Below are 26,206 nucleotides of genomic sequence, written 5' to 3' on the forward strand. Positions count from 1 at the left end.
AAAAAAACGCACATTGTAAACTTATGTATGATGAAATGTGTTACAATTTAAAGTGTAATTTAAATATTCACCAAATAAGGTTGTGTTTCAGGTTTTTTTTTTTTGGTCTAGAACACGGGCAAGATGGCAGCTCCCAGGCCGCTAATAGCTGGTAATGAATTTAATAAAGGATATCGCCTAACTGCGACACTATTACTGTCCTAGCAAAAAGAAACTGATTCGCCTTCAGAATAATGCATTTATGCGCACACATCGCCATGTCTCCTTAAAGAGAAGCTCTGCTGACGCTACTGTTACTGCCGTGCACGTTTCGGACCTGTTAGCAGACCTTGCTCGGCAATACTGTTTCGGAAATCCCGCACTAGTTGCGTACTTTTCAGCTGCCTTGCAGTCCCGTTTCTCTTACAAGTTTGTAGAACGTGAGATACGATTCGGTTTTTCGATGATTGATATGTGGGGTTTAACGTCCCAAAACCACCATATGATTATGAGAGACGCCGCAGTGGAGGGCTCCGGAAATTTCGACCACCTGGGGTTCTTTAACGTGCACCCAAATCTGAGCACACGGGCTTACAACATTTCCGCCTCCATCGGAAATGCAGCCGCCGCAGCCGGGATTCGAACCCGCGACCTGCGGGTCAGCAGCCGAGTACCTTAGCCACTAGACCGCCGCGGCGGGGCGATTCGGTTTTTCGATCTCTCTACTGCGTTCAGATTGTTCGAGGCACTTGCCAAAAGTGACAGATGGAAAGTGTATCATCGCAATGAGACTACTTCGACCATTATTTGCGCGAGATCTCGATTGTGGCTGCGTCTGTTAGGTTGTGAAGCGGTACCATTCAGTGTCAGTGCACTAACACTGTGCCTGTTTTGTGCTGAAATTGTTTCAGTTCGCGGATCGAGAGGAGTGGCATTTCATAAAGGACAGCCAGATTTTGCCGAGCTCAATGAATTTCAGAGGTAAGTGAGGCGTTTAACTCAGTGCAACAGCTAGATGGCGTTAGCTCTGACCGTGATAACTGTTGAACGAATATTAATAATATCTAATTCGTTGATGGCTTATCGCCGCTAATGTATTTCTTGCAGCGTGAACTGTTGATATCGCAGGACAAAAAAGACAGCGCATGTTTCGCGCGATGATGTCCTGTCATATGTACTCTTCGCTGTGCAAGCCATAAACCAGCTTGCCTATTCATTGCAGAAATTTGGGTTAGTTGGTGGTACCGGAACACGTGCAAGTACAAATCGACAATCGCACAAGAAACACTGATATCTAGCGCCAGTCCTGTTTCTGTGTCTCTTCCTTGTTTGATTTTTTTTTGTGCTTGCTTAGATTTATGAGGGCAGCTTGCTTAATTATGTGCCTTCATAAGTCGCTCTTGGCAATTGTTCCCAATTTCAGAGACACCACGCGGTCCTGCCGAGTTATTGCCTTCAGCAAGGATGGGAAACTTTTTGCTTGGAGTAACGAAGAGAAGTATGTGTATATCGGCCAAGCACCCTCTTGTTTCCTCATTATATATTCTGCATGACTGACCACACATTTGTTCATGCAGAGTCCAGGTTGTTGCGCTGCCATCATTTGAAAAAGTGCTTGAAGTTCCCAAGCCGAAGACATTGTACCTTGATTTCTCACCGAAGGGAAACATCTTGTGCACATGGGAACAGTACACAGGTACATGTCACTTTGTTACGAGCACTTTGGTGAAAAATTTAAAACCAAAGCAAAATATTTTATATCTGTTATCTGTCTATAGTGTCTCGAGAGTGTTGATAGCACGTATCAATGGAAAATGCTAAGTGTCCCTTGGGGGGCCTCAAATTCGTGTCACTGCTGCTCTAAATGCATCTGTGCATGATGCTTAATAACATTATGATGTAAGGCAAGGAAAGAAATGACCTCATGGTAATGCATGTACTTTACAGTTGCACATTTCTTGTGGATATTCATCTGCATCACTTTGAAAGTCTCAGCCAACTATCCAGCCTGTGGTGTCGACACTGATTGACATGATAGCTATGTAATAGAATTTCTCAGCCGGCACTGCATTGCTGAAAGATTGAAATTCTTGCTGTCTGTGAGTACTGGCTCAATTATAGCCTTTCTTGCTAGGATAAACCCACCAGCTTGTAGTTTTATTGTGCCGCTTGTAGATTCTCAGACCTTCCAATGTCTCCTTTAACACTTTCTTGACCGTGAGAAATATGGCTGCTTTCGGGTATTCCAGGAAACATTATTTTTTATGGCACCCTAAGCTTCTGCTGTTTATTTTCATGGTATCAAATTGTACAGCAAGGAGTTATCCTTCAAAAAAAGTCATCTTAAGACCACAAATTCATTAACAATGGTACTAAAAAAATTTTAACATGAACAAAGAAATTTCATAAAATCATCAACACTGCTCTAAACAAGATAAGCATAAAAAATCGAAATATACATTTTAAACAAAAGGAACACATGCAACTATCCTGTAAATGTACAACTATCCTGTAAACTAACCTGTAAATGCAAAAGTTTCTGTATACATAGAATCGCAGTACATGCGGTGTCTTTCATGCCACCGGCCAAAGCAGTTTCGCGATGCGGCGAAAGGCAGGTTTTCTGCACATGTTTCACAGAAAACATTTGTTTTCTAAGTCGACAGCTCTCTCAAAGTGCCACGCGGCACTACGGAATGGAATTCCGAAATTCATTCTCGGGCTGCCTTCATGCACGAAACTGCACTCCCTGCGCTGTCGTCGGCAAGGGGTCCCGCCCAAACAATGTTGACACCCAGCGGATAAGAGCTGTAACCTTCAGAACACATTGGATCAACTTACACCGATGCGCGCCGGCCATAACGCGGCCTGATTACATAGTTAAACTCACCAGTAGACGACAGCTGATGTTCCAGGGTAATTTCACGAGCTTTTGTCAACCGTCCTGAAATCAGAAGTGTCAATGTCGTCTACCGAGCCTGTGTTGTCATCATTTGAAGATACCAGCCCAGATACACGAAAGTCCTCCAAAATTCGCTGTTTTTGTGAAGCGGTCACATGCAGTCATTGAAACTAAACACACTCACCTGCGTGTATAAAAATGCTCTTTAAAATCTTCACACATTTGAAAAACGATAAACGCAAAAGCAAAACTGATAAAATACTTTTTTTTTTACACATCAGATGGCCCAAGGCGTCCACAAGTGCTCGGAACGGGACAAATAGTGAAGTTGTAAATATCGACAACATACTATTGATACGGATAGGCGCGGTCATGAAAGTGTTAACAGTGTGTCTGAAGACGCAAGACTCACTTTCGAGTAGAAGAAAAAAAAAGTTTGATGGAGTTATGCTTGACTTTTCATTTCAGTAAAAATTTCGCTTGGTTTTTTGCGTTTACGCTCTAACGTACAGTTTTTATGAGGGTATTGTGTAAATTGAGTAAATTAAATGCCCATCAATGAAATTTTGACTGTTGCATAACTGATACTTGCTATTCTTTCATTCTTTTTGCATCCACGTGTTCGGCTGGCCCACTTGACTTTGTGTGCGAGAGGCGATTATTTAGAATGCCCCGAGCTTTGGCATGTAACGAGAATGGGTGGTTGTTAATGTGTAGGTCCGCCTCACTAGAGTAGTAGCTGCGGGGCTCGGCTGTTGACCCGAAGGACATATTTCGATGAAGGCAGACTGGTAGACGCCCGCGTCCTGTGTGATGTCTATGCACATGAAACAACACCAAATGGGCGAAATTTTCAGAGCCCTCTACTATGGATTCTTTCATAATCGTATTATGGCGTTGGGACATAAAACCAGACATAATTATTACTATTATCATTAATAGGTAGTTAAACTGTGTACTTTCTCATTTGTTGATCTGCTTGACTTACCGTTGTAGTATACACGTTTAGTTCTGCACTTCATGCAAGATTTTCACAGTGCCGCTATTGTGAACCTACTAGTAAATGAAAAGTTATTTCTTCCAGGTTCTAAGGACTCCCAAGAACAGCCTAACATGTTTGTCTACGATATCAAGTCTAAAAAGTGCCTTCGATCCTTTGTACAGAAGAAACAAAGTTCATGGTAAGAATTTTTCAGTGACACTATTTCAAGCATTTTATGTCTCATTGCACTGCTTTCTTTTTCTGTAAGACAAGCACGAAGCTTGCTAGACAGGCATCTTTGAGTTACACAGGCATTACACTGCACGTCTTCAATTAAAACTTAGTTTTTTTATCGTGATTGAATTTTATAACATCGTATGAAAGAAAATCAGCCATTGTTGAGAAATTCAGTTTTAATAATTCAGCTTGCATTGGACGTTGAGCTGTCATCACTGTTGTTCCACTCCCAAATTGAGATAGCATGCACGATCAGGTTTAAACTACGGCAAACTGAAGCACTTCAGCACTAGCATACCTTGTAAGAGGATGTTTTCATTTTCTGGAAAAATTGCGACACACGAAATAGTGTCATTGCTTCCTGAACAGCCATGTATTCTTCCGAATGGAATAGGGAACAGCCATTCTCCTTTGATCACGCCATTATGGTAAATAACTTCGTCTTGTCGGCCACCATGATGGAAGGACGCATTATGGAGAAACTCGGCGTACCTTACCATAAACGGCATAGCCTGGAAATTCAAATCCCTGATGAAATCAGGGAAACTGTTACAGTGACAAATGTAGTATTTATAAATGTGCACCCTGACTACAACTGAGGCAGAAGAATGGCAGGGTGGAAACCTTGCTCTGTTCTTTTGGCAGGGAAAGGAATGCACACTTTTTTAATGCACCCGAATAACCAGATGGCCATAAATACCCTGATGTAGTAACAGGCACTTACTTCAAAGCCTGAATCACATGCAGTGTATGCACGAAACTCGAAAATAGTGGAGGAAGCAGCCATATCACTGGTCCTGACAGATCAGGAATGCGAAGTTATCCAATGTGGCTCGCAAAAGAGCAGCAAAAAAAAATGTGAGAGAGAAAGAAAAAAACTACATTAAAGGTACAATTTCCAAGGAAGCCCTGGCCATTCTGGTGAAAGTGGGCAGACGCCAAAGTGAGAGCTCAACCGTCGTGTGTTTATCCGCTCACGTCGCCACAAAAGGTGACGCACTCCCAAATCTAAGCAAGATGGCACATCTGACGGCACGAGACATAACCCGCCAATCCGGAGAGGGACACATTTCTTTCTCACACACCCTGCGCAGAATGAGACAGGCTTGCCAGTTATGGTGGCATAAGCCACATACAGAAAGCATATCTAAGTGCCAGTAGGATATTCCCACTGACAAGTCCCAAACTAAATAGGAGGCAGGCCGCTGCCTAGCGACAGCTCCAGAACGCCTTTCCTAACCCATTCCATTTTAAATGAATATGCCCAAACATCAGGATGACATGTGCAAATTATCTGAGGAAGGGCCAGCAAAACTGAAACACATGTTGTAGGAGTGCAATAGTGTTATCAGAATCATAACATTATTGGTAACATTATAATTAGAATGATAACATTATAACTCTGGAGACTATGTCGTCGAGGTGGGCCACTGCTCTGCACAGCTCGGACTTCGGTGTGCAAACGTAGGCAGTCCAGCAAGCCCGTGAGGCGGTGTTGAGTCAAGGCCTTGATGTTTCTCCATGAAGACCTAAGCCCGAGCTGCTTTAAACCTCTCCAGACCTTCATTAAAGTTGTACCCATCCATTCATAGTACCTATTTTTCTAAGCATAATTTCTCTGCAAATTAATTGCTATACAACAAACTTTCTTTGTCATCTCTCGTTGGTGAAAAAAAATATGCTTTGCAGAAGTAAACAGCACTGGTATTCATTAGAAAGAATGTTAGAAAAATATTTAATTCAATTTGAAATTGTATTGCATGATTTGAATTTGATCCAAAGTTGAAAATTTGATATTCACATACCTTTACTTCTAATGATTAGGCAATTATAATGCATTCTATGTGTTTATAATTTAATATTCAAATTGCCAACAAGTAGTGCTATAATTGATTACAGACTGGCTTGAGTGCCTATAACATCTTTCAGGCAGCCACAGTGGTCCGATGACGAGAGCATCTGTGCGCGAAGCATGAACAACGAGGTTCACATCTATGAGAGCAACAACTTTGGTAAGTTGTAGATAAATGCTCTTTGGCTGGGGCATGGCTTTCGAGCAGGCCATTTAAAGGTGTCAATCGAACTCATAATATTGTGTATTTATTTAGGAAAATATTGTCTGCGGATGCTTCCTCTGGTCAGTTCAGTCACTCTGAGAAATACCTCTTGTGTGGCTTCAAATTCATATTGCATCACCGTGGCGCAGACTCACTGAAGCTTTAATGTTTGCATGGTTCGCCCTGCAGTGGTTATGCCAACCTGATCTTTATTTTTTGAAAATGTGTTGCTCACTAACGGGCTCTTTAGTAACGATTGGGAAATCTCGTTCTAGTGTAAGCAAGGTGTCACATTGTCTTTTTTGGCAAATGAGTGATGTTGCATGTCCTTGAATGCCTGGTATATTGGTTTATGGTGCACAGAAATAGAGGAGGTTGTTTGGGAGAAGGGGGCGATGCATTTACGGGGGGGGGGGGGGGAGGGCTTGTTTTCCTTTGGGAAAAACGTTCCTGATCTGAGAATAATTCTCACATTTGTTGGTCACGTCCTTGTGAGACGTTACAAAAGTTCCATGAACTGAACAAGTCGTTCGAAACAGTCTCTCTGATGGAATCATTACATGTTTGACAAGTCATCACTTTTTATTTGTGCGTGTCATCATAGAAACCTTTTGCCACAAGATACATCTTCAAAAGCTTGCGGAATTCAGCCTGGCACCCGGCGACAAGCCTTATCACATTGCTTGCCATGTCCCTGGCACAAAGGTATGTCATGTGCCCTGCATGAATTTATTTGTATTTTACAGGCATTATTTGTGGAGGTATCAGAGTAGCACTTTCAAGGGAGCTTATTCTCATGTGAAATTATTCAGCAATAAAATAACCAAAGGGAATAAGCCTGTCTGGTTGTGTGTTTTTTTTTTAAGAATTATAGCAGGCCAAAACGTAGTTTGCAAAATTGCAACGTATTGTTGTCTTCTCATAAAACACAGTAGATATAAATTCTCCCAAAAATTATTTGCAGCTTAAAATTAAGTATAACTGCTTGTTATATTAAAAGTCTAGATACTTCTTTTTCTTCTTAATATTATTATTAGTCTAGTCCATTATTAAATGTTTATATTGAAAAATAAGTAAACCAAGTTCATTTCAAAAGCTTGTTTCCACATAGATGTCATCTCAGAACTTGCCTGGACTGAGATTTTACTGTTTACTCAAATTTTTGTGACTTTTCACGTAACAGTGATGCTACGATAAGGATGGCTAAGATTTTCTGCCCTTCTGTGATGAGTGTTTACACTTGCTTCAGGTACGACTACGCTTTAACCTTTGATCTGGCTTTTTGTTTACTTGATAGAGTGAGTTCAAGGGCCAGTGCTAGCGGTGTATAAGTAAAAACTTTGCACGCCATTTTTGTTTGTCCTAACCACTATTGTGCATGGGTTCTCGTTTCGCAGCAAGCTGTCGTGTTCCATTCTCTGTGCCCTCCTATCTAGTTGTGTATCCCAGGTTTCACACTCCGATTGCTTGCCTTTCCTCATCACTAATTCGTATAATTTTTTGTGAAGATGCCTTTTTTTATGCTCATTTTTGGATGTGGTGCATACTTCTAGTCTCTTTTTATATTTACTATGGACATAGGCTAGATATAGGTTTGCAAATAAATAAATTGGTGCTTTGATTTGTGTGTTTTGTTATATGTATCCCATGTTTGCACGCTGAATAGTTTGCAAGTGAATTCAGCCCTGTTTCTGACCCTCCAGGGTCAGCCGTCTTTTGTTAGAGCATTCAGGCATCCAAACTACGAAGGTCCAAGTGCGGGAATCGCAAACAAGAGCTTTTACAAGGCAGATAAGGTGGACTTCCGTTGGAACAAAAAAGGTAAGTGTGCAGATCGTTTTGTACTCTAGGGGGAAACAATATATTTTTATTTTCCTATATATTAGGTGTCTTTCTCTAATATTTTCTGCAATAGGATAGCTTCTTGTGTATATCATCTGTATTGGTAACTTGCAAATTAATTTTGTAAGCTCTGTCTGTGTCATGACTCTGGGTTTCTCTGGACTGACAATGGCATGCCGACAGGCTAAACAAAATTGTGGCACCGTGCTTATCCACCTGTGTTTTTCCTGTGACGTGGGCCTGCTCAGCTACACGGCTCGAAACACTAACATTTGCATATACAATACTCAAAATTCGCATGCTCTATTGTGAGTGGGTGCACGTCTTGACGTAATCAGTTAGCCTTCCTTCTTCTTTTTTTTCTTCATTTGCATAGATCTCTAGCTACTTCATTCTAAATGCGAATTCTCCTCTCCTCAACTAGTAAAGTTGAGTGAGAGTGAGAAAAGCGTACATGAACACTGATAAGAAAGGTAGTCACTGCACCAACAAAGGGAAGCCCACCTGTCGAAACATGGCCTCCAGCGGCATTCCTTGTTTCATCTTTCATCGCTAGTTCCTACTGTTCTCGTTAATTATGCTGTTATGCTCACTTTCCTGAACCTCCAACCCAATGGTATGGCATACACCTCTGCTTTCCAGCTGATGTGGAAACTGTCGTATGTTTTTTTTGTTTGTTTTTTTTTTTCGCTTGCTTTCCAGGCGGGCCTGACGATGGGTAAGAGGACCCTTTCAGCCATCTTGTGATCTGTCCTATCATTGGGAAAGAGTGCTCGCTGAAATGATCACTGGGTTCGGACATATTTTTCTTTTCATATGAAGAATCACTCTTTGCCACTGTGTCTGAGATTACCCAACAGTATATGTACAGTATATGTATATTATATGTAACGCAGTATCCAGCAGTATGCGTGCTGCGTTGCGTACAGTACTGTGCTGTACCCTACTGTAGACACAGCGCCTGTGCAATTCTCAATAGGCAAATCGCATGTAAATGCTCGCTGAGAACAAAAGTGGTTGAGGTTTTATGTACTATTAAGTTTGTCAGTATTATTTCTTAAAAAATAGTTTGACCCTTTGCAAGAATATCTTTTCTTTGTTTTGTGTCGCATCATATTTGTTCAATTGAGTATTGTACTTCTGGTGTAGTATTAAAATTGACCATGCAAGCCTTATTTGTGCGTTCTTATTTTCGCAAAATGTGTTTTACGTGTTTCTTGCCAGGCACTGGCCTGCTGCTGCTCACGAGCACTGATGTGGACAAGACCGGAGCTTCTTACTATGGCGACCAGGGGTTGCACTTCCTTCGAACCAACGGAGACACAGCCATGGTGAAGCGAGGCAAGTTTTTCATGTTTATGGCACGTTACAGGTCTTGCCAGTGCCTAATCCCTGCATTCATCTTTTACTGTATGAAACTTCGCAGCTGTAACACCTTGTATTTTTTTACCAGATTGCATTTGGATGAAAGAACTCTGTCCATCAGACACAGTGTTACAAGAACGTAATTTTACAGTTATTAACTGATCCAAAAATATGGAGTATATTGTCTGAAGACGTAAACCTTTATATATAATAATAATCGCTGAAGGTTGCAAGCAGGATCTGTATTTATACATTATGGTATGTTTAATGAATTAAAGCGGCTTGCAATAATGTCATAAAATGTTAATGTTTTAATCTCAATGTTTTACTGTTATGATTATTACACAATACAAACAAGAACAGCTAGTTGTACTCAATTGCAAGCTTGAAATAGGTTTTTAAACAACAAGCAGCTGAGCTCAATTGAATTGATCTACTCTCTGAACAATATGCTAAAAAGAAGTCTGATGTTCTGTTCCAGGCAAAGATGGACCAGTATACAGTGTGGAGTGGAGTCCCGAATGTGATCACTTTTGTGTTGTCTATGGATGTATCCCTTTATACAATGAAGAACTATGTTCTGTTTTGGAAATCGTGTCACTATCTAAGAACAATCATATGTTTGTTGTTAGTAGCTGATGGGGAGAAGTGATGAAGACAGTGAAAATTCCCTTGCAGAATACAGTCGACTCCCGGTAATTCGAAGTCGCTTAATTGGAAGTTTCGGTTAATTAGAAATGAGCAAGTGGTCCCATCAGTTTTGCATGCAATCGTATAGAAAAAAAAATGCTCGATAATTCGAAGTTAAAAACCCATAATATTGGTTAATTAGAAGTTTTTTCAATCGACAGTCTCGTCGCGACCGTAATTTTACAGTAAAATGGGGAATTTTTCATACGCCAAAACATCTGCCGGACCACGCTGGTGTCTTTGCCATCACTACTGTCCTCAGCGCCACAGATCTTGAAGGGGCAATCTTTTTAACGCTGGCGAATCGCATCGGCGGCATCGACTGACTCTTTAGTTGACTTTTGTCGAGACTCGAGTGTGTCACCGCGTCACCCGCGCGCTGGGTTGATTCGACACGTGTTTCCGCGCTTCTGATTTTGAGTGTTGTGGTGGTGACGTACGTTTGATAATGGCAACTCGTGGCCCTTACCGAACGCTAGACCTAGCGACGAAAGTCGAAGTCTTGAAGGAAGTTGACCTGGGAGGCACCGCCAAACAAGACATTGCAAGAAAGTACTGCATTAAGCCTAACACGCTGTCGACTTTCATAAAGAATAAGCGCTCAATATTGGATGCGTTTGAAAGTGAAAAATTCAAGACATCGCGGAAGCGGATGCGCACCGGCGCCTACTCCGAGTTGGAGGAAGCACTGCTGATTTGGATCAGAGAGGCACGAAACAACAAACTTCCTCTCAGTGGTGAAGTCGTCATGGCAAAAGCGTCATCGCTTGCTGAAATGTTGGGCATCAACGACTTCGCTGCTTCGGATGGGTGGCTTACGCGTTTCAAACATCGCCACGACTTGATTTTTAAAAGCGTGTGTGGGGAGAAGGCGTCAGTCGATGAGGAAACGTGCCTGACATGGAAAGCGGGCAAGCTTCGCGAGTACCTCGAAGAATACCAGCCGGCAGACATTTTTAATGCAGACGAGACTGCGCTTTTTTATCGGCTGCTACCGGACAAGACCCTGACATTTAAAGACGACGACTGTTCTGGAGGCAAAAGAAGCAAAGAGAGAGTGTCAGTGCTAGTCGCGGCGAACATGACTGGCACAGAACGGTGTCGCCTGCTTGTGATCGGGAAGGCTGCCAAGCCTAGGTGCTTTAAAGGCGTGAAGACGCTTCCTGTGGATTATGCCTCGAACAGAAAGGCGTGGATGACATCCGATATATTTAAGGACTGGATCGCCAAACTCGACCGCAAGTTCGCGCAATCAAGCCGTAAGGTGTTGTTCCTTGTGGACCAATGTAGTGCCCACATGAACGTACCTGCCTTGAGTGCCATCCGTCTTGTGTACCTGCCTGCAAACACGACGTCCGTGTTGCAGCCCATGGACCAGGGCATAATAAAAAATGTGAAGGTATTGTATAGGCAGCATCTCGTCGAGCGCATGCTTTTGTGCATGGACAACTCGTCGCAATACGAGGTGAGTTTGCTTAGTGCCATCAACATGCTAGCGCGAGCTTGGACCCGCGTGAAAGAAGGAACCATCGCCAATTGTTTCCGGGCCTGTGGTTTCATGGAAAACTCGGGGGATGTTTCTTCTTGTGCGCCAGTGGAAGTGCAAACAAATGAGCTCGACGACGGTAGCTTTCGCGCCGCTCTCGGTGACGTCCGTTTTGACAAGTATGTCGCTGTGGACAGCAACGTCGAAACATGCGGTCCACTAACGGACAGCGAAATCGTGCAGATGGTTCGGCCCCATGACTGCATTCCTGAAAATGACGATGATGACGACGACATCGGAAATGAGCCACCACCGAGGGGCCGCCGATGTAGCTGCGGGTCTTGCTCTTGCGCAGCGGTTTTTTGTTGGAGAACACAACGCCGAAGAAGCACTTCGACACGTGTATTCCTTACAAAACTTGCTAGCCGCAGCCAGATTCGGCAAGCAGAAGAAGATGACAGACTATTTTTCCTAAAAACTGTCGCGCTTTTAAACTAATAAAAGTGCCGTTTTTAGTGCTTTTTGCTTAATTCGAAGTTCGTTTAATTCGAAGTTTTTTGCGGTTCCCGTGAACTTCGTATTAACGGGAGTCGACTGTACTTTGTAACCAAAGGCATTTGACAAGTTGATTAATGTGTTAATTGTACAGTGCCAGTTACTCATCCTACAATAAGGCATTGCTCTCCATTGAACTGCTTATCCATCGACCGAATGCCATGTAGTACTGCCTTAGGTTCTGGACTAACGTGTCTTTAACACAGTGATGATATCACTTGAGTCCGCTGCGGTGCCCATAAATTATATTTATTCAATTACATCACAGCTTTAAGTCAACAACAGGGCATGGCTGCTAGTTGTTTTTTTTTTGTCTGAACTAACTTGTCAAAGTATTGTTGATTGTGCCAATATTGAAGCACGTTTGTGATAATGAAACGTTTGTTTTCATTTCTGTCAAGATTTTTCACACATAAGTGCTATGCATACATGTTTAATTTGTTGGCCAGTTGCTGTTGCAGCTAAACAATGAGATGCATATCTTAACTTGTGTGGAACAAAATGATGGCATTGTGTTGACCTAGATTACATCTTTTCAGAAATAACTGATGTTGTAAGAAGTGGGTAATGCAAGTGTAGCTTCGAAAGGTAGCAGCGCTGAATGTCATAGCATTCGTAAGGGTATCAAAAGATGGCACAGAAGTACAGAGAGAAGTGTAGGAGTAAGCTGGAAATCTTTGGAATCAATGAATGCCCATGGGTTCTTGCAAAAGCATAACCGAGCACGGATAGAGGTCACCTGCAGTCAAGTCTGTTTATTTTCCTAGCAGGACTATGTCTCGGAAAACCCTGACTTGTGCCAATTTCTTGTATTTTGTACGCCTGGTAGTTTATCACCCATAATTAAACAACTTCATAAGGATGCAGAACCAATTTGAAAAGCGAACATAATTTTGGTGATGTTGTTTAACTGGTAGAAATTTATGAGGTCATGTTTAGAGTGCCAATGTGTGTTTAACACTGAACAATGTAACTGTTATGTAGTTTTCACTTATAACCAGTGCTCACGTCTTGTAAACTCTTCCATACGGTCTGGCTCTGCTTTCTTAACATGAAAAAATGCACAGTTATGCCTGCAAAGGCCACTCTGTTCAACCTCAACTGTGATCCCGTGTTTGACATGGGTACGGGTCCGAGAAACAGCATCTACTACAATATCCAGGGCACTCATATCCTTTTGCTCATTGTCATGTTCGAAAAGGAGGAGCAGTTTAAAAATTCGTGGTGGTGTGTTGTAACCATTTTTCTATATATTTATAATTACCTGTGCCTTTATATATATATATATATATATATATATATATATATATATATATAAACTTCGAGAATAGTGCAGTATAGGAAACAAAACAATAAAATATTTATTTAATCCTATTTATTGTTTTGTTTCCTATACTGCACTATTCTCGAAGTTTATAACTTTTATTACGGTAGCCGGAAGAAACTCTGATCATCTATTTCATCTATATATATATATATATATATATATATATATATATATATATATATATATATATATATATATATATATATATATATGTGTGTGTGTGTGTGTGTGTGTGTGTGTGTGTGTGTGTGTGTGTGTGTGTGTGTGTGTGTGGAAAGAAAAATGGTAGGTGTAACCTTAAGAGACAAGAAGAGAGCAGAGTGGATTAGGGAACAAACGGGGGTTAAGGATATCATAGCTGAAATCAAGAAGAAGAAATGGACATGGGCAGGGCATGTAGCGCGTAGACAGGATAACCGCTGGTCATTAAGGGTAACTGACTGGATTCCCAGAGAAGGGAAGCGGGTTAGGGGGAGACAGAAGGTTAGGTGGGCAGATGAGATTAAAAAGTTTGCGGGTATAAATTGGCAGCAGCAAGCACAGGACCGGGTTAACTGGCGGAACATGGGAGAGGCCTTTGTCCTGCAGTGGACGTAGTCAGGCTGATGATGATGATGATATATATATATATATATATTTAAAGGCACAGGCAAGGATACTCGTAAATACAGATATGACAGACTGTTAGCATCTTTTTAGCACGATCGGTCATGCTTAATTAAACAGTCACCATTAGCTCTTATTTAACGCATTTACAGCGGTGGTCGGAAGTTCCCAAGCTTCCACGCCCTGCCAAGAAGCAGCAGCTTGCTGCTGTCAAGGTGATTTCGCAATCACGCCTTGGCACGTGCTGGTGTCTAGCACGTGCTTGGAGGTGGTTATGCGTTCTTTTTTTTGTTTGTTGCTCTCCTTGATAAGAAAGCAAGGAATAAACATAGTTCATCATGTTCACTCACTGTCCGCTCTTTGGATTCTTACTACAGCACAGCTTACAGCGAGGCAGCGGTGTTCTGGAAAGCTGGTGCATCATGTCTGCTGCCACGTTCAGCTAGATACCATATACATTGCCATAGTGCTTGGCTTCAGTGAAAACTATATCATGCATTTGAATTTTCTATTGGCACTGCAAATCGCTCTCCCAGCCATGTGCGCAAGCCAATTTGCAATTGGCTGCAGATAAGCATGGTCAGAGCTCGAAATGTATTGAGAAGTGCTTGTGTTACGGCTAGCTGTACCACCTTAGAGGAATAAGCAGCGCTGCATAATAATGTACAATTCGAAGAGTCAACAGTGAGCAAACATGACACTATCTATATTTCTCAATTTCTTATGAAGGAGAACAAGAAAAGGAGTGGGATGCACACACCCCCTCCTCCACACGGTCGACACTAGCGTGTGCCAAAACATGATTGCGATAACGGCGCCCCGACAGCAGCTAGCTGCTGCTCCTCGACCCAGTGTTGTGGCCTGAGAACTTTTGACCAGCCCTTTACATTCTAATCGTACATCTGAAGCAAATCTTTCAGTAGAAAGAACAGCAGGTTTGCTAGCTTATTGAAAAACGGAGGTCAAGACCTTACGCGGTGTCCATTGATTTTGCACATGTAGCGCATTATGTTGGAGTCCAGAAAACTGCCAGAATGACGCTTAAAGGGGTACTGATGCAAAAGTTGTTAGTTGAAGCTTTTCTGCATCAAATCAAATGAAAGGTCAAGCCTTCTAGATGCCTAGAAAATCTACTGTGGGTGCACCTTAAAAAAGTAATTACGGTATGTTTTCAAAAGCTCGTTTTGGTTCTTACTGTGTTCTGATGTTACAACATATCATGAGATTCTTGTCATGTGCTCACACAAGATGTCATGACGATTCCGCAGCAGTTCTGCACTTTATCTTCATTTGTGATGTGGAATCAGCCATTTTGAAAGTTTCTGTACCTGATGTCATCACAACTAGCCACACTTCTGCAAGTAGTCACCAGAATTAGTACTGTAGCCGAATGTCAAGCTAGCGCTGATGTCGGCAGGTGCACCATACGAAAAATGGTTTTAATATTAAAATGAAATCTCTTATCATCATTTGCTCAGCTTTATACATGGTCAGATCCATCTCTACATACAGTATATTTGTATGGCAGAGTAAACTCTCTTCCAAAAATGGCGTCAGTACCCTTTAAGAATTGCATTATGCAGACTTCTCTCCCAGTGCAAAGCAAGTTACTGGAAACAAAAGCCTTGCATGTGGAAAGTAGGAGGAAAAATATACTTTTTTTACTGGCACTTGTATTTTTTACTAGCAGTGCAACTTGCGCATCTGTTTATTGGGCAGCATGGTGAACAGAGCACATGATTTTCGTCAAAGCACACTGCGCACCTCTGGAGTAAATTCTATGCATGCCAGACACAGCCTATCTGAGCACCAACTGTGCCACATGACAGTGTCGGGTGCCTTCATCCTTCTTTCATGGGTTCTTAGGTAACCTGTAATAATACAGTTCAACCCCTTTATAATAGACATTCACGTAAGAAGCAACTGGGTATATACCTTTTTAAGGGAGAGCAGGATCCCCTTTTTTCTGGGCTCTTGCACGAAAGTACAAAAGCTGACAATGTAGCCTTGAAGCTGAATTTTGGAGGTCACGCATGTAAACAGCAGCCCAGAGAATACTATGGCGGCACCAAGGGGACCTTTATTAAAGAGGTCGATAGGTGACACCAGTGTGCCTACATTGAAATAGGAGTTGATAACAAAATGGATACGTGGTGGTATGCTGCTTATAAGGGACACCTCACATAAGAGACAAGAATTGGTACCCACTGCATGTTTCTTATAAACAAGTGTAACCTCTTCAGCTTGCCAATAATTTTCTCATCTACACTCCAATTTATCGCTTTTTTTCTGCCTTAACATCATTGTGCACTTCTGATTCTGGCTGGCTTTGGGAACCTGAGGGGTAACGTGGAAGTGTGGGACGTGAAAGGTCGCAAGCAGGTATCCAGGAGCCAAGCTTCAGACTCCACTCAACTGTGCTGGTGTGCGGATGGGGAGCACTACCTCACGGCCACAACTGCTCCTCGTCTGAGGGTCGGAAATGGGTGCGTCATGTTCCAGGTCTTCTAGATGTTCTCACAGTCTTGCAGGAACGAGAAGAATAAGTTTTGTCCTTATGGTAGGATATTTTAAATAGGAAAATTTGATAATCAATCTACTTCATTTTATGAAGAAAAATATCTTCTAATATAGAACCAAGTACCAAGTAGTATTTTCCCATTTATATCTCATTTTTATTAGCAAGGTTCTGCTTGCTTTAGAATGAAGTTGTAACCAGGAATGCGCAGCGGCACAATGTAGCATGGTAAACAATGTAGCCCACTGTAAATTTATAAAGAATGTTGCACATCATAAAAACACCCCAAACACACACCCTTGGGAACATAACTGTGCTGTGGAATAGAGAATTGTATTGGCACCATGTAGTGCAACATTCATTGAAAGACGCACGGCTAACATCATATAAAAAGCAACAGATGCACCTACGCCGCAAGCAGAAAAAAAAAATAAGGTGTAGAGCTTTATCGTTTTTTTTTTTCAACTGCAATGAAAATCAAACTGTCACTGCATCTGCCACAACACGAAGGAGATAATTCCACCTGCGTTCAGTTTATCTTTATTGTCATGATAACTTTGTAGTGTCATCATAGACTCTTCTCTTTCATTCTTTCACACCCTCTTTTCTCTTATCCAGTACTGCTAGATAACTAACAGTTGATTGCCTCCGGTTAAGATCCCTGTCTTAGCTTTATGTCTCTCTCTGGGTTCACTGGTATATTTAGTGTCCATATAGATGTACAAATGGCACCGTACAAATAATTTCTTTACAGCTACAAGGTATGGCACTACTCTGGCAGCCTACAACATGAGAACATCTGCTGTGAAGGGGAGGAGCTGTGGGATGTACTGTGGCAGCCCTGCCCTGCCGAGTCATTTCCAGCCAAGCCCATCTCCTACAAGCAAGTCAGTGGCATACAGTCATCGCAGCCACAAGGTATGTATGACACTGCATCGAGATTTTTTCATGAACTGCCCTTTGTCTCTCATATAACATATTTGTAATTGAAAGCAGCGTCCTGAGGATGTTCATCACATCGTATTTTATTGGTGCACTTCAAATGTTTCGCTTTTATGCTAGGTGCCTTCAGCTTTGAGCTTGAAAGTATGTGCAGTGGTTTGTTGCAGCCTTACATCGACATTTTTTTAATGTGTGTGCAGTGTCTGTGTCAATTTGGCATTAGCTGTTCCTTTTGTCGCTTTGTTGAGTGAAAACAAGACATTGCTCGAAGGAAAACAATCCGCAGTAGAATCTGTTTAAGGAACACTAAAGTCAAATAACAGTTTACGTCAGAGTGAAAGTTCAATGTATGACAACATCTAAACATCTAAAACGACAATGTTATCAACAACAGTGCCCTACTCACCGAGAAATTAAGGTAAATGCACAAGAACACAAGTGCTGCAGTAGGACATTTTCGAAATTATCTTGATGATATCAGACGGACCGCCTACAATTAATCACTAGTAATTGATCTATGTGCACTAAATAAAGAACCTTCTGTGCATCTAGAGACGCAATAAAATGCAGCTTGTTCGTTTCTGTTTGATTCATGGAAAAAAAGAACTGCCGGACGTTACTATGGGGAATGGCGCAAGTGGTTCAAAAAGTCAATTTTCGCGTGGTTACACGGGACAGGTGGTGCCATCTAGCAGGGCGCAGTTAAAACAAAAGCGTCTGCAATATTGAAGTCAATGGCGAGAAATTGATATGGCTGTTGTTGCTGCTGTGGCTCCTGCTGCTTTCGGTCTGCTGCTACTAGTGCAGTAAAGCCGGGCAACGTTGTGCACGGCAACAGTGGCGTGAGATGGTCCTGTTGGTATGCTTCTTCAGGCGGGCAATTTGAATTGCGCTAACCTGATGCGGAGCACCAAAACGTCATTTTATTTCAAAATAGACCCTTCCTTGGCACAAAAGTAGCACTACGAGGTTTCTGGACCGCCATTTCAACAATCAATGTCAACTTAATAATTGGCTTTAGTGTCCCTTTGAATATGTCTGCAAGGCTGTGTATTATATTTGTGCAAAAATTTTTTCGTTGCTGTTCAATATTGTACTACTGAAAAGTCAGATGTAGATGACATGCCAAAGTTTTAAGGGAGCAAAAATAATGCCTAATGTTACTTTTTTCATGGTGCACACTTTACTTGCGTCTGACTTCTCCCGCATGGCTTGTATTTTTCTGTTATTTGCTAGACCTAGAGTTGTGGCAGTGCTCTCATTTACCAGAAGACTAAGCGGTCGCTTGGGCCTTTCCTTATTAATTTCAAAGGCATCATCCGCAGCGTGTGGAAAACTTCTACAGACATTGGCAATAGACCTTGAGGAGTGACCTCAAAGAAGGGAACATAATGGTACATACAAAATTATCTAGTTTATCACTATAAAAATAGTGATAAGAAGTTGTAACTTTATCTGTACAAAGTCTAATGAAGTATATATTCATGTTGTAATTCTTGCTAGATCGTATTTGAGTCTTCAACTCATAGAATATGTCCCGTAGACTGTAATCTGAAGTTAGTTTTCTTGTCCTATTGGTTCTTGTCATGGTAAGAATTCTTAAAATGAAGCTTAACGGACCTCTGTATCGAGCATAGCTTGCCTTCATAGCGTGCCATCTGCATTCAGCATGTGTAGTTTTTTCGCTGCCCACCTGCGGTTGATCTTTGGTGACAGCCGTAGACATAATAATATGAAGCACTTTTTTCATTGCACTCATAGCAGGCACAGCTGGGGCCTTTTTCTCCAGTAGCAGCTGTGCTTTTTCATTTATAGGATGCAGATGCATGTGTTAAATGACCTTTGACAATAACACGTTAGTCAGCATTCGTGATGGAAGTACCATAATAGTGCATAGGTAGTAAAAAAAAAAGATTAATAATGGACTCCATGGTGACACTGAAAAACTGATACACTCCAAATTTTGTCCTCTTCCTGGTTCTGTTGTGCCCACAAAATGCTGTGCAATTCCTGAGTTTCTTTTCTTTTTATTGCACCCTTGGCACTAAGATGCTGAATTGTATTTTGGGTGTAAATACTTTGTGATACATTGAGTAAAGTAAGATCCTGTTATTCGTTCAGCAGTATATTGTTTTATTTCCTGTTACATTAGAATTATGGAAGTGACATGGCTGGTGCAAGGTGCCCTATATTTTCTTAACATTGTGCAGAAGCCAAGAGCACACCTATGAACTTTTTTAATTTGTGTCCTTTCTCAGATTACTCTGTGCAATGATTATTATTTTCATGGCATACTGAACGTGGTGAGAGTGCTTAATTATATAAAAATATCTCAAGTGGTTTAGAAATCATACAGATTTGTCACATGTCTTTCAAGTGTGAGCTCTCTCTATGTGCTCTGTCCCTAGTGTAATCTGATGGGATCCTGCGCTTACTGTCACCACCTTTTGTGACCGGATTCAGCCTGAATATAGTGAAGCTCGTCATGTATGGGAAACTCAGTGTGCTTACTCCTTCAAATCTTTAATACCATTCTTTTGGTGCACTTTTCTATGCAGTGGTTGCATAGTTCCGCAAGTACTGTAAAGTTGTTCTACTCATTGCTGGTAAAAGCATGACTTTAGCTTTACGGACATTAGAGCTGTGCCTGGGTCGAATTTTAGAGCCTGAGCTCGGCCTGGGCCCGCTGACTAATTCGTAGGCGCATCCGACCACGATGCCATAGGGCTGGAGCCCGGCCGACCCGGTCCGATGTACAAAAATGAAAGCCCGGGTCTGGCCCAGCCTGTCATTATGAAGGGGCGCTACGAAGACAAGATGTGGTTTTCCGATAATGTGGCATTTTATTCAAGTGAAACATAAGCAAACACGTGACAGTCCCTGTTAGTAACAATTACGAGTTGTTATAGACAAGCTGTCGAATGATTCGGGCTTCAGTAAAGTGCGGCGCTCCTGGGCCCATGTTTTGCCCAACTGAAGGTCCCTTCGCTGCTTGCATTGGTAGCCGGAATGGCCAATGTTGTCACGGAGTCGTGACATTGATGAAAACAGTAGTCAGTACGTCCAAGATGAGACTGTTTACTTGGCCGAACTTGTGGGCGGTAAATGGAAAATCAGATTACAGCAATACACACTGGCACTGATAGTGGCGAACTGAGCATCACCCGTCGATCAACTCACAAGCGATGATGCGCGTCGCCACTTATACATGTGCCGTTGAATATTCCAGCGCTATTGCTAGCGGCCACATAAGTTCCAGAAGAATCTGTAATGTTCCCGTTGTGCACGTAATCGCACCGAAAGGTTCTACTACTATCTCGATGGCTCTTTAGTCAATGGGCATGGTTGCACAAGGCAGCACTGACAGGTGTAATGATCAAATAGCAAAACATGAAAAGGGAGTGTGGCGACATATTTTTTGGAAGCAGAGCAAGCTTGGAATATATAGACCGGTTGTTTTCTCACAAATTTAGTACCTCATACGTAGGGACAGGGAATTATTTTGTGTATTGATAGTCACAGAGCCCATCTTGTGCGACTTCACCTTCTCCCATTGCGTTTAAAGTGGCTAAAGGAAAGGAGAACCAAGAAAGAGGATGGAAGGGGGGGGGGGGTAGTGGCGGAGAAGGCGCTACGCGCAGAAGAACAGTTCCAGTACAATGTCTGTATCTTAGAATTGATACGACCTTTGCTCCTGGGGCAGCCCGCCCGACAAAAAAATAATGTGAAAACGTCGTCTTGCCCGAAACCGGCCCGCGGGCCTTGTCGGGCTCGGTATTTTGGGCTACCCGAATTCTGTGCACACCTCTAGCGGACACCCTATGAGCAAATGGCGATAGCATGGAAGCTGCTTTTTTGTGTCTAATGGAAAAAGTTATTGCTGCTAACATCACTAGAGCCAATTGTTAACTTTGTTTCTCACTTTAGTCTTCAAAATTTCTGTGATATGATTGGTTTCATACTTGTATGCTGCAACCCACTTCACTTTTCAGTAAACGGAACTCCTGTTAAATGAAACACATTTTCCCGGTCCCTTCATGTTCCGTTTAATGAGAGTCTACTCTATTGTAGTGACCTCGTGTTGATGATTTTTGCTGGTTTCTTGTTTTTCAGCATCAAAGCAAGTGTACCGGCCACCAGGGGCTAGGGGTCAGCCTTCCTCTTTCAAGGTCAAAGATGACGAGAGCGCGTCCACTAATAAGGCTGCAGACTCGACACCTAAATCCAAGACGGCCATCAAGAATCAAAAGAGGAAAGAAGCCAAAAAGGCAAAGAAGGAGAATGCTCAGGCAAGGCAGTTTAATTGTGAATTCCTGTGCTAACTGAAGATGCACGAGCTCGTGTTTACTACACTTTTTGTCATATCCTGAGCGTAAGCTAGTTTCAGGACTTCATTGTCATTTAGGCTATTTCCTTTCTGGAGTCATTTATGGTCTGTTTTTTGTGTTTGAGCTAGGGAACTTTCAAGGAAGTAGTAATTGTTAGCTCACAAGTCTTTTGAAAGCTCATATGCTACTTCAGCAGTAACCTCAGTCATTCACGGATTTCTTGTAGAGGTGGAGTCACAGACCACTTCTTCATGCTTTGCCCAGTTGTGGGGCTCCTGTGTTCTGTACGGTATGCTCTTGCTTGGAAAGAAATGTAATAACTACTACTTGGTAATGCTGTCAAGTAAGAAGCAAGAAAAATATTTGTGAGGAGATAATGCTTGTTTCACGTGAGCAATGTAGATCAGAGTCGAGCCTAATATCAATCACGTTTCTCTGTCAAGATAGACTGCCTTGTTCAAAAGGAAACGAATCTCAGTTTAGAGAGTTTACTTTATCTCGGATCACATGCAATAGACACGGTCCTATGTAGTTAGGATACTGTATTGGACCTTCCGATGCAGTTACAATTCTTTAATGTGTCTTCTCAATCGCTTGTGTAACTGTGCTATACACTGTAAAGCTGCTTTCATCTACACATTTAATGGTATTTAGTTAAATCATGTTCTTGCTTTGTTTATTTTCAGCCTGCCGAGGTCACAGATAAAGCCTCAGCAATACAGACGGTTGTTGAGATCATGGGGCAGAACAGTGCTCCACAAGAGACAGAGGAGGGGTCCAGGGAAAAGAAGATTCGAAACTTGAAGAAGGCAGGTCGCACAGCTTGTAGAGAATCTTTCATTTCTTTCGTGTAGGTTTCTCAAATCACACGCGTTGTTATTATTTGCAGAAACTGGGCCAGATCGCTACATTAAAAGAAGAAGTGCAAGCAGGAAAAAAGCTTGAAGCAAATCAGGTAACGCTATGAAAACCTGTTTGCTTGACTATTTTTTTAAACATTTTGCAGAGGAAATAGGTAGTATTTATTGCAATGGCTCTCTTATGAATTGTTACTATATACTGAAAGAGAGTAGAGTTATGGGATCAACTTGTTCTATGGTGTAGACCTTTCTATACTGCTTTTGAATATGAAGCCAAGCTGGGTCTCACAAAATCAGGTCTAGGCACATGGCAGCAGTTCTTTCACATTCATTGGTGGGTATAAAAGCATAACTGCCAACTCTCCCAATTTGCCCGGGAGACTCCCAAACTTTGAACCCTAATCGCACTGTCAAGAGGAAACGAAGGAATGCAGTTGAAAAAATTTTCTGGCTTTGGTCTATCACATGCAAACACTTAAGTTGCTTTCATTGCAGTACACTAAAGTGATGTGTTATTATCAGGCTTCTATAAGTTCTGATTGTGAAAGCTCTTTATGCGAAAACCTAGAAAGGGATGCGTCTGTGAGAAACGAGGCCAGAGAATTTAGTGTTGCATTCAAATAAAATGGCAAATAATTCATTCACGTATTACAGTTCAAAATTTTAATAGAACACATATAATCCTCTAGCCTGCTTAAAAACAACTTTCGAAGACGGCACCTTTCACCCAAATTCTGTGGTAATGTATGTAGTACGATTGCTGATCAAATTGAGCTAGTGTTATGCTTAGTTCTCTACTAGTACTAGCCTTGGCTAAACGAACGCTAGCGCTGGCTATTTATGTTGTCTGATGCATCTTGGTTCGTTGAATGAGTTTAGAAATTTTACTAATCATGCGGTAGACCGCGACATCTTACTTTCAAATTACAAAAAAATACTTCTTGCAGCACTATGTGGAACTTTCTCGAGTTGCCCTCAAAGTCGACAACAGATAGTAGTTATCAATAACATTACTTCATCTCTGCAGCCCATACAAACAGGCATGCTGCAAGGTTCTGTATTAGATCCACTACTGTGCTCTGACTTGCCCCTAGTACTAACAACTCCTGAGATGCTTGTGTATGCCGATGACACTACCCTAATTATTACTGGTAAAAATCTGTGACCCATAGGACAAATGAATTCTGAAATAGCCAAGCTGGCCGATTGGTTTGCTGATAACAACCTTGTAGCGGGTGTTGATGCTGATGGTCGGGATAAGTTTATTTGTGTACGCATACCAGTTCGTATGCGGAGGTGCACGGTGCATACGCAGCCAACATGCTTCATGTTATCTCTGGCATGCCACGGGAGCACCGCAGCATTATCATTAATGCCGAAAAAGCAAAATATGCATGTTAGTTTACTCCTGTACAAATCTGAGTTCACATGATATACGACTACACATTAATAATAGCTCCCTTTAGTGTACTGATTCTTTTACGTACCATTGTGTCGTTCTAGACAGCTGCTTAAATTGGCAGATTCAGCTGGATGCAGCCTGCTTGAAACTAGCTTCGAGTTGTCACACTCTCTTGCAAGCTTGTGAATATTTTGACATTACAGTTCTGCTCATTTTGTATTTTATCTTAGTCAACAGCCGCCTTTTTGTACTGCATAGAATCCTCGGATTTGTTATCTTCAGTCAGTACGACGGTTGCGAAAATGAGCCATACACACGGTGACATTCTCACGACACTACGAACATGGCAAACCACTATTTTCTGAAATCTTGCCTTTTGATTTTGTGCGGAAACTATGATTACCTACATGTATTAACAGTGTCGTAAGGAAGAATGAACCATTCCCCATTCATTAACCCGGATGCCTTACAAGGAACCATACTTTTAACAACTTCAGTATACCTCCCACAAAAAAAAATGCCTATATCCAAGATCTGCTATAATATACTGCAGTAAAAGTTTGCAATGGCATGCCACATTAATATAAGTAATAACCAGAATCTGTTGAGATCACTGAAAAAATACTACTTTGAGGTACTAGTTTCTTCTGCTTCTTGAGTTTACTGGTATTCTGGGTTGTCATTTTTTACCAAGTATATATATGTATTTTGTTCTTGATATGTTTCCTTTGCAAACTGTTTCAATATCTTTGTTCTCTTCATTAATCTATACATGGGAAGTATTATTAACACTTGTAACTCCGCTTGTCATTCCGCAGGTCTGAAATTTTGCTAAGTGCTGCACAATTAACAATAAAGTATTGCTTACATAGGGACACGACTTTATATAAGTGTAACTATTGAGAAAGGGGAGAAGGGGCACGCTGAAAATTATGGATGTGGATTCGAAGTTCAGGGCTTGAATGTAGGAACACACATCACTGTTACCCAAATTTCTGTGTTTAGTACAGGTCATGTACTTTTTTTTTTGTAATCGGATTCAAGTGGCTGTTGTTAGTAGCCAAATGTTATTTCTTGCATGGTGGTATCAAATTTCATTTTTTACTTTAGTCTACTTTTAGTAGAACTATTAGAGTTTCTGTTATGGGACCTGCATTACCATTTGACAATGGGACCATTCAGTTTGGGCATACTTTGTACGAGATATATGTGCAATGAAGAACATTCATTCATTGATATGTCTGTATAATATTTTTCTGCAGCTTGAGAAGATAAAGAGGGAGCAAGAACTTCTGGACGAATTGGAAGCCTTAGAACTGCACTGATTTTATAAAATAATTGTTAGAACATGGATATAAATGTGAAGTATGAGGGCAAGTGGTCATCTTTATTAGTGTGTGTTTTTTCTCTCTCAGATCCCTCTATCAACATCGTCTATACAACTCGTCCGACAACTTCTGCTGAAGTGTAAAATAGACATTTGTTTGGCTTTTGCTTTGCAGGAGTTTATTGCAATACTTGTAAATTGTACCCTGACAGGTTACTTGCCTGTAACCTTGCATTGTAGTGCACCTGCATGAAATATGAAATAATATTCCCCGAGATTTTTTGTTAACTCCAACATAAAAGGCAAAAATCTCGGTAAGTAAAAAACCTGGAATGCTGCTAAGTGATACACGAGTAGCAATTGAACACCAAAATATTGCTAATAAAAGAACATGACTCTTTGTAAGTATAACTTTTTTGAAAAAGGGGAGAAGGGGCACTCTGGAAATTATGGATGGAAATCCGAAGTCAAGGGATTGAATGTAGGAACACAGATGTCAGATGGACTGGTTAATGTTGGGCAGGAAGAAATGGAGATTGTTATAAGAGGCTTTTGCCGTAAAGTGTCCGAGGAAAAAAACAACAACTTTGCAATGAGACGACCACAGCTATGTAGATTGCTGGATTGCTCAATAATAAACTTTGCAAGGCCTGGTGTTGAAGTTTGCAAACTGTGCCATGTTGTACCTATTGTAGCAATTTCGGTTCATTGGAATGTAGTTTAATTTCACAAAGCTAACAAAATAATCCACGATGAATGCAGTATGCTTTTTTAAAGTCAAATATGATTTTGCTGTTTCTT

The 26,206-nt window shown here is 41.5% G+C and overlaps 1 protein-coding gene across 1 annotated transcript; it reads left to right on the forward strand.

The window, feature by feature from the left end:
* Positions 1-93: 93 nt before the first annotated feature.
* Positions 94-25,468, forward strand: eIF2A (eukaryotic translation initiation factor 2A). The gene is made up of 17 exons (XM_075891139.1): positions 94-151; positions 891-960; positions 1,403-1,477; positions 1,557-1,675; positions 3,966-4,062; positions 6,030-6,112; positions 6,762-6,862; positions 7,861-7,978; positions 9,224-9,340; positions 9,846-9,914; positions 13,163-13,263; positions 16,339-16,514; positions 17,301-17,464; positions 21,602-21,777; positions 22,503-22,625; positions 22,706-22,771; positions 25,341-25,468. The coding sequence occupies exons 1-17, from the start codon at positions 124-126 to the stop codon at positions 25,401-25,403; spliced, it is 1,746 nt and encodes a 581-aa protein (XP_075747254.1). The 5' UTR covers positions 94-123; the 3' UTR covers positions 25,404-25,468.
* The last annotated feature ends 738 nt before the right edge of the window (positions 25,469-26,206 follow it).

This window comes from Rhipicephalus microplus, chromosome 1 (genome assembly GCF_043290135.1).
Source record: "Rhipicephalus microplus isolate Deutch F79 chromosome 1, USDA_Rmic, whole genome shotgun sequence".
In the NCBI taxonomy this organism is placed as follows: domain Eukaryota; kingdom Metazoa; phylum Arthropoda; class Arachnida; order Ixodida; family Ixodidae; genus Rhipicephalus; species Rhipicephalus microplus.